The sequence below is a fragment of the Colobus angolensis genome, unplaced genomic scaffold (genome assembly GCF_000951035.1).
Source record: "Colobus angolensis palliatus isolate OR3802 unplaced genomic scaffold, Cang.pa_1.0 Scaffold130, whole genome shotgun sequence".
NCBI classification, from domain to species: Eukaryota; Metazoa; Chordata; class Mammalia; order Primates; family Cercopithecidae; genus Colobus; species Colobus angolensis.
Window position 1 is genome coordinate 2,921,382 of NW_012114253.1, and position 9,504 is coordinate 2,930,885.

Below are 9,504 nucleotides of genomic sequence, written 5' to 3' on the forward strand. Positions count from 1 at the left end.
CCCTCCCCGCCCAGGAGGGTGCCGCCGGCACGGACGACTTGGGTGGCAGTGACCCTGTCCCCGCTCCCAGCCCTCGCCACAAGCTGGAGTCCCACTCACCACCTCTGTGTCCAGGCTGGTCTCTCCCATAGCCCAGGCTAGATCCTCCCTCCCGAACCGTGGCCCCAGCCAGGCACCCCCCCGGTGACCCTGGCGTGGGCCCCCTTCCTCCCCTGGTCTAAGGCTAGGTCTGCTTTCCCCCGTCTCTCCCGCCCAGGCTAGGCCGTCGTTTCTCCCTGCCATGGCCCAGGCTAGGCCGCTGCCTCCCTCCCTCCCTTGCCTTCTCCATGGCCTCCGGCTGGACCCCCGTCAGCCCCTCCTGCAGCGGCCTAGGTTTGCTTCCCCTCTTCTCCGTGGCCTCAGCCTGAATCTCCTCATCCCTCTGTGACCTTAAATCTGGACCTCCTTTCCTCCGCCTATGGCCCCGCCTGGACCTCACTGCCCCCTCCCCACCACGATCCCCTTCACTACCATGATCCCCTTCCCTGGACTTCTCGCCACTCCTAGCGTAACCTGCGTCAGCCCCGCTCGGTCTCCGCCCTGACCCTCTCACCAGGTTCCTGACCCTCTCACCAGAGTCCTGCCTCCTGCCCCGTGCATGATCCAGGGTCCCCTTCCCTGTACTTCGGGCGCGCCTTCTTTGCAGCCTTCGGGAAGCGAGGGGAGCTCTCCAGCAGGGATGGGGTGGTCCCGGTGCTGTGCCTTCTCAGTTGCTCCTTCTAGGGAGGCCGCTTGGGAGCCAGCGAGGGAAGGGCGGGCATCGGTGTGCCCAGAAGGCAGCGCGCTGCGCTGCGGGCCCTTTTCGAGGCCGCCGCCGTGGGTGCTGTGCTTGCGAAGCGTCCTGCAGGGCGGGCCGGGGTCCGCGGCGCCCAGGCCTGAGTGGGAGCTGAGGGCTGAGGGTGGGTGGCCCACAGGACAAGGATGAACGCACAATCGCCCTTGTGAGGCCATGGCCTTAGGGGGCCACCAGGCCCAGGAACCAGCATATGGCCTGGACACTATGCACCCGAGCAGGCGCAGCCTCCCCTTCCCTCTGAACTGTCAGCTTGTAAGGGTTGGAACTGCTGATTATGGAAGTCCCTCGGATCAGGTGAGCAGAACTCGGAGGGAGAGTGCTGGCTCCACTCGCAGTGTTTGTTTTGGTAAAGAAGGCAGATGCTATGCAGACTTTTGAGGAACCTGGGGCTTCACATAGGCCCCCACGGATAGACCTGCACTCCTGCCACTTGACCCTTCCGCAGGACAGGCCCAGCACTTAGGTTGGAAGGGCCAGAGAACTTCTTCCTGACGGGGTCAAGGGATTTCTGGAGCATGTTTGTATGTGGACTTTGGGCCTCAAAGTGTTTTGAGGACCCTGGTTCCTTGTTTAGTCAAGGGATGTTACTACTGAAGGAGGGTGAGTAGTTGAGATGAGTTAAGCTTTCTTTTGATGCCTTCCTGTATGCTGATTATAAAAACATGGGCAATGCCACTTTTAAGGCCTTCGGATTTCTCCAGTAACGTTGGCTGAAAACTCCTTGTTTGGGGAGGTCTTGTTTTGGCCCCAGCTCTGGGTGGCGTACGACTTCTCCAGGGCAGTGTTGGGTGAGGACTTTGAAAGTGGGCTGAAGTTTCGTGAGTGTGCGCTGAAGACAAAGTATGCGGCAGGAAGCGGTGATGCTCGCCAGGTGATGGGAAAGTGCCCCAGTCCCCCAGGAGGAGCACATGACACCTGAAGCTTCTCAGGAGTCTTGTACTCGGCTCTCATCTGAAAAGACTGGAAAGGGTGGAGGAACTGGCTGTCTGCCGGTCACTGTGGTGTGCTTCACCTGTACAAGCTGATTTCATCCGCATGAAGCCCTTCTGGGGCTGTCCCCATTTGATAGATGAGGCAGCTGAGGCTCAGGAGGTGGAGTGAGTTATTCGAGGTGGAGTGACTTATTCAAGGTGTTGCCCAGCCGGTGGAGGAACCCCCGCTGGTCAGTGGAAGCCCATCTGGCAGGCTCTAAACTGTTACTTCCATTGTACCAAGCTGCTTATATGTCAGGAGGTTTAATGACACGGTTTGAAAAACATAGAATGGGATATTCAAACATGGCAAGGGGAGAGGAGCAGTATTTATTGCCCATGGTTTGTATTTTAAATCCTTTGCATAGAAAATCATGTTATAGTGAAATAGCTGTATGGTGGTCCAGGATGAGCTCTTGGAGGGCAGAGATTTTTGTCTTGTGTTTTCCACAGCTGTATCCGTGGGGCCTAGAACAGCACCTGGCATTGGAAGAAACCACTTGGAATGTGCTCTTTGGGATGCGTCTGTGTCCATGAACTTACCTGCTTGGATTTCATACTCATTCTCCCAGTCACTTGTTCTTAGTGTCCCTTAGGCTTGTAATTTCTGACTGCTTATTGTTAGGTTTATCCCCTATTTGAATACTCTGACCATTAAGCCAGTGTAGATGGTTGGGGTAGGACAGAAGTGGTGGTGTGAGGTTGCATTGAAGGCAAATGAAATCAGATCACTGTGTTTTTCATTTTCAGTAGATTCGATGGTAGAGAATACAGCTAGATCTCTGTTACCCATTGAGGGAAATAGTGGCTTGAGAATCTAAAAAGCATTTGACTTTGGAATGAATTCCATGATTTTTGTTGGCATGAGTTTCTCCTTCCCAGTTAAAATGCATAGGCAAATGGAATTTATTTGCATTCCCTTAGCAGGTAATAATCTTACCACTGCTTGAGGGCTGTACAATTTCAAAGCACCGTTCCTTACGCAGCTCCAGCTTCTGACTTGGGAATTATTCTTAGTTATGATGATGGTGAGGCTTTTAGCAGGAAGGGGGACTAGGGAGGCCCCCTCAGGAATCGCTGCTCCAGCTCACAGATGGTTTTGCCTGGCAGGAGCTGATGGGAACTTGGTATTGTTACAAGGTGAAACAAGGTAGTTGACATTAATGTCTCTTGGTGTGGATAAGATACATTGTTCAACTCACATCCCTCTTGTATGTCTATACAGCCCTGTTCATTTGAGCCCACCTGGCCTCTTTTTGGTGGCATGCTTATAAAAAGTAGCCAGTGATCAATGGCTTGAAATTAAGGAAATGATAAGCCATGCCTTTGAAAGCAGATACTCATATTTATAACCCCAACGTCCTATACTTTTACATTCCATTCCATGAGTCGGGGAACAGGACATATGACTGACCACAGGGAAATGGTGGTCAGTTTCTAATGGGCAGGGCAGGTGCCTCACCCATTAGAAGCCTGTCCTCCAGGCTGGGAAAGGCTTATTGTTAGGCAAATACTGAGGCATGTTGTGGGGTACCTGAAGCTACAGGATAATGTTAATTCAGCTTTTTGTGTATCAAGTGCCTGCTCTGTGCTCACATTGTGAGTGCCCTCACAGCTTACATTGTTGAGGGGTGGGCATATCACTGTTACCTAAAGTTTAAGGGGGAAAGAGCCTTGTTCAGTGTAACAGCAGGCACATCTGCTTGAGCTATGGCAGGAAACTGAAGAGAAAGTTGGGGCTTGTGCCAGGCTCCACTCCAAGGCCTTTTGGGGTGTGCCTGCTCTCGTGTCTGCCATTGGGTGGAGTTGAATTGCACGTGCATGCAGTCCGCTCGCTCCTTTGCACAGCCAAGGCTTTCTGGGGTCCCAAAATGAAATCTTACAGTACCGTGGAAGTCCAGCCTCTCCAGTCTGGGTAGCTTTGTCCAGCATGTCCAACCTGGGTAGCTGAGGGACCTGACCCAGAAACATGACTTAGGTTATAGCCCAGCCCCCGTTTTACTCATAAGAGTGAGAGCTTGAGTGACCGGTGTGAGCAGCAGGCCTGGGATTCGGATCCACATCAGCCTGACTCACTGTGTTGGACCCCACTCACTGTGTTTTCCAGAAGCAGTGAGCAGAGGGTCCCATAAATACATAATCTTGTCCCATTTCCCCTTGCAGCAGATCCACCAGTGAGGGTGCAGTGTGGAATTCCAGGGGGTGCAACTGCAAGATCACCCATAATGGGACCAGCTAGAGCCATGCCATTTCCAGACCTAGGCTTTCACAGATTCATGTCTCAGTGGAAGGAAGGGGAGGCTTAATGGTTATGGAGCATCAGCCATGTGCTATGCACTCTGTTAGAACGGTTCTCACCACAGCCTGACAAGGTAGGTTCAACTTTAGGCTGGAGGCAGCATAGCATGAGAAAAGAGAGTTAGGAGCCAGACTGCCTTAGGATAACGGTACCTCTGCATAAGGTTGTAATGAGGGTTAAGTAGTATCTGTCAAGTGCATCCAGTAGCATCTGGCACATGATGTTATAAACATTAACTATCATTATTATCACCGTTTTCCAAAAGTGTGCAAAGGGGTTTATGGTTAGTCCCTGTCTAGCTACTAAGTGGAGGAATTGGGTTTTCCGACCCCAGAGCAAACCATTTTTCTCCACTCCGTACTGCCTGCTGATGGCTGCTTTGGGGTTTGCCTGGCTCTGGGCTGTGCCTTGAAGGGACAACTTCCCTAATAGAGCCTGGGGCTGTTTTCTCCGTTGAAGACAAGCTCGCTGTGAGCTGGGCACCTTGTGTTGCCAGAGCTTCATGCTATATGTCAGGCCCGAATGCCTTGTCTGTGCCAGTGGAACACCCTGTGACAGGGCTGGGGACAGAGCATATGAGCTCTGTGAGAGCAGGGACCTTGTCTGTTTGGGTCCCTCTGAGTACCCCAGACCTTGCACTGGCCACCTGGCACTTAGTGAACACCAGCTACATAAACGCTGAGCTAGAGCTGAGAGGCGGCTGCCTGCTCCACAAACATGGTGTCTGCAGTTGGGCACATCTGGAGTTGAGTCCTGTCTGCCACTCAGCATGTGACTGTCAGTGAGGCTGCTAATTCCTTCGGTCTCTGTTTTCCTGGTCCGTAGCATGAAGATAACATTTTATGGGGTTGGGGGATAGGGGTGAAATTTGTAATGTACTTCCTCTAGTGCTTGGCACACAGGAGCTATGGTTGTTGCTTGTCTTACTCTGCATACTATAGAGTAAGGGACACAAATAGAAGCCATCATCCCTGTCCTCTAATCCAGGATGGGGAGGCAGGATGTGTCCAAAAAGCCAAGTGCAGCAGGAAGGAAGTAGTACTAGAAAAGACTTAATCAGGGACCCATGGATGCTGTGGTCTGCCCATCCCCCTCCTCCATGCAGCCCTGCAGACCACTCCAGCCCACGGTCGGCTTGGGGGCTGGGTAAGGAAGCCGGGGAAGAGCGTGCTCAGGCAGAGAGAACGGGGTGGGGTATGGTCAAGGGGACTGGCACAAAAACTGAGGTCAGGGGGTGTGGTCAGACAAGGAGTAGATGCGAGCCCATGGGGTGCCTCAGTCTCAGGAGTGAGTTGTAGAGTGCCTGAGTTGCTAAGCTAAGGAGTTTGCATTTGATCTGGGACAGTGTGGAGCCAGTGAAATTTTTGACAGGGCAGGTAGAAATTCGAGGAGGCTGGCAGAGCAGTGGTATTTTAGGAAGAGTTCTCTGGCTGTGGGTGCAGTAGGCCTGGGGAGGTGAAGGAGATGGGAGAGAGGCCTTCACAAGCATCAGCCTGTGAGCTTATGAGGGTTCTGGCCACTGTGCAGCTGTGGGCGTGGAAAGGAAGGGATGGTGGAAGGAGATAAAGGCAGAGTGAGACGGAATGATTTACCACCTCTGGGGCTGAGGGGGTCTGCCCTAGAGCTGTCTCATGTAGGCGTTCTGATTGGACAGTTTATCATTGATACACAGCTATTGCAGGTCAGTTTAAATCCTGGATAGTGGTGTCTGCAAAGCCTTGAGATCCTATTAACAACTGAATGGGGATTTCAGTCTGGTTAGCCCAGTGATCCATCCAGCCAGCGACTCCGTGACTGCAGGTGGCACCAAGTTCAGCCTGATGCACACAGCGTTAGGTTCTGGTGCCTAAGACACCAGTCTGCCGAGGGAGATGGTGGGGTGGTGGCCTCTGTGTGGCAGCTGTAGGAATAACAGGAGCTAGTTCTTTTTGTTTGTTTGATACAGAGTCTCGCTCTGTTGCCCAGGGTGGAGTACAGTGGCATGATCTCGGTTCACTGCAACCTCCATCTCCCAGACTCAAGGAATTCTCCTGCCTCAGCCTCCCAAGTAGCTGGAACTACAGGTGCGTGCCACTGCGCCCGGCTACTTTTTGTATTTTTAGTAGAGACGGGGTTTCACCGTGTTGGCCAGGCTGGTCTCGAACGCCTAGCCTCATGATCTGCCTGCCTCGGCCTCCCAAAGTGCTGGGGATTACAGGCATGAACCACTGTACCTGGCCAGGAGCTAGTTTTGACTGATGACTTTTTAATATTCCAGCCAGCCCTACGAGGCAGATTCTCGTGTCATCCTCATTATGCAGGTGAGGAAACCAAGGGCCACCTGGCAGTCCTGGCACTGGGCTGTGCTGCCTGTAGTGATTTTTTCCATCAGGTCATTCATTCCGTGGATGCCTGCTGAGCAGTCAGGTAGACCTGATAGAATATGCCATCCGAGTCTTAAGGTTAAATGGAGGAAGCAGGTGGAAGCAAGTATGTCCAAAGTTCTGAAAGACTCAGGAGTGAGTGCAGAACCAGCGTGGGGAGGCCCACAGCATCAGACAGGCAGGGAGGCCACTTGCCTGCGTTTTCCCTTGCTTCCTCCTACGGTCATCCCACATGTTTCTGACATCTCTGAACGCCTGTGAACAGGAGGCTTTGCCTACAACTTTCTAGTGTTAGGTTTCCAGTCATGTAGTCCTGTGTCATGTAAGGCAACAACTCTGGTGATTGCCATTCACCTGGCACGGAGCGATGATTGTGAGGACTGAGCGAATTCCTGTGTGGAAAGTGTAGACAATGCCTGGCACATTGTGAGTGCAGTACGAGTGTTACCTCCTATTGTTGTGGTTATTCTATTAACATGGATGGATGATAGGTGGTGTTTCATTTAACTTCCCAACCAGCCTGGAAGGCAGGTTCTGGTTCCTTCTTCTGAGACTCCAAGATGTAGAGTTCCTTGCCCAAGGAAAGCAGTCTTAGGGGGTTCAGTCTGTTTAAACACCAAACTGCTGAAAACAGCAGCCCAGTGTTTCTGGTCTCAAGAGCTCTCACCACATTGCAGGTTGCGAGCAGTTGTTACCACCGGCTCCAACCCTGCACTTTTCCACCCCCTGCTTCAACTGCTCTGTGCAGCTTCCTCTTCTAGTGCTGAACTCAGCAGCACCCTCCTGAGTTAGACTCGGTATCTTATTTAGCAGTGTTTGGGCGTGCTATTTCAGAGCCCTCTGTAAGTGGATTCAGGCATCGTATTTACCAGGTATATACGATAGATACACCTGGTAAAATAGAAAGGTAAGCCAGGTGCTGTGGTGTGTGTCAGTGGTCCCAGCTACTCAGGAGGCTGAGGTGGGAGGATCGCTTGGGCGATCGCTTGGGAGTTCGAGGCCAGCCTGGGCAACATAGTAAGACCCCCGTCTTTCTTTCAAAGAAAAGTTATGAAATGATGCTTTTGCATTGCACCCTATATGCTGGAGCTTGCAATTATAATTAAGCCAGTGGCATTTTCCGGTGGTACCTGTGCCCTTTTCCTTCTCAGTTGCAGCAGTGATTGGCAGATAGAGTGTTGCTACTGAAGGCTTCTCCGTCATGAGGCTTTGGCCCTGGTGGGCTGTCGTTGGTTTCGCACAAGTGGGCTCCCTGCATTGCAGTTTTGCGCTCAGAAACTGGAAGGAGGAGTCTTAATCCACCACATCCCTCTGGTGTGAAAAGTCTAAGACCCTGAAGAACTCAGACTCCAAAAGAGCAGCGCCCAGGCTTGGCTGTTCAGTTCCTCTGCTGAGAATTTCCGATGTGAGCTGTTGTTGCGTTCTCAGTGTATACCCTCCAGACACCTCCTATCCTGAAATCTCTTCTGGGCACGGGGTGGTGTGGATTCCTGGTTGTCCTGAGATTCGAGACCTCGTTCAAGCAGAGAGGGTGAGCTAGGGTGTGGTTAAGCAGAGTCCATTGTTGGTCTTGGGGAGTGCACTCGTGGCGCAGACGTTAGGGGATGCCATGAAATGAAGGATACCTTCAGTCTGTAGGCTGGTATTGAGTGTTCACTCACAGAGTGGCCCCTCCCTTCTGCCAGTATCTACCGGATGCCCACAGTCATTATCTGTATTCTCTCAACACCAGCCCTGTAAGGTCTGTTTCCTCATTTTGCAGATAAGGAAACCGGAGCTCAGAGAGGTGTAGTAACTTGCTAAAGGGCCCCCAGCTAGTTAATGGGAGTTGCCACGGAGGTCCAGGTCCACCCCACTCGGGAACACGTGCTGATGGAATTCCGCTCTTCTGCCTCTCCGGCACCGGCCTATGGGGGTGCTTATTTTATAGATGAGGAATCTGGGCCCGAGAGGTTCTCCTGTACGACGTCTAGCCACAGTGGCTGAAGAAGTCTGGGTTTTGTTTAGGAGGTTTTTTTCAGTTCCACTTGTTGAAATGCAAGGAGATGGAACTTCATGAACCGCAGTCTGTTTTTCAGAAGATAGCCACTCAGCTGCAAGGGTGAGATAGTCTTAGCCTAGCGTCGACCACTGTGCGGCTTGGCCCCCTGGGCAGGACAGTTCTTTGTGCGGTAGTGTCAGTGTCCCTGGCTCCTCCTGCCTGTGATGTGAGTGGCAGTAGCACATCTTAATCATTGTGACAGCCCTCCATGGGGACTGTTGGGTGACAAACCTTGCAAGGATCCTTTGGCTTTTTCCTGTGAAGCCACATCCTAGCCCTGGACACCATGTACAGTGTAAGATGCAGGGATTCTGAGGGGAAAGACAAAATTGGCCAGTTTGATTGATTGAGACAGGGTCTCACTCTGTCGCCCAGGCTGGAGTGCAGTGGTTCCATCTTGTCTCACTGTAGCCTCGACCTCCTCGGCTCAAGCAGTGCTCCCCCTTCAGCCTCTCATGTAGCTGGGATCACAGGCATGTGCCACAGTGCCTGTCTGTCTGTCTGTCTGTCTGTCTATCTATCTATCTATCTACTTATTTTTTAGAGACAGAGTCTTACTTTGTAGCCCAGGCTGGTCTCGAACTTGTGAGTTCAAGGGATCCTCCCTCCTTGACCTTCCAAAATGCTGAGATTATGGGCATGAAGCCACCATGCCTGGCCAAAATTGACTGTTTTAGTGGTTACCTGAGCTCAGGCAGGTTGAGTTGCTTACCCTTGTTCTGCCTGATAAGTTTGTTTCTTATCCTTAGGAGGGAAGATGAAAAATCCTGGCTGTCAGTCTTAGGGATGCTGAAACAATGTCACACACTGGCCCTGACACAGCCAGTGCTCTACAGGTATTAGATGAATGACTGAATGTCCAGTAGGTCCTTAATAAGTGTAAGTAGGTCGGGCGCGGTGGCTCAAGCCTGTAATCCCAGCACTTTGGGAGGCCGAGACGGGCGGATCATGAGGTCAGGAGATCGAGACCACCCTGGCTAACACGGTGAAACCCC

General features: G+C 52.1%; 1 protein-coding gene across 1 annotated transcript in view; it reads left to right on the plus strand.

Annotated features, from left to right (window-relative positions):
* Window positions 1-612: 612 nt before the first annotated feature.
* Window positions 613-9,504, plus strand: part of CAPZB (capping protein (actin filament) muscle Z-line, beta) — a 146,419-nt gene continuing 137,527 nt past the window's right edge. Inside the window, exon 1 of the mRNA XM_011934022.1 lies at window positions 613-1,129. Coding sequence (XP_011789412.1) covers window positions 989-1,129 — 141 coding nt within the window. The 5' untranslated portion in view covers window positions 613-988. The remainder of the gene's footprint in view (window positions 1,130-9,504) is intronic.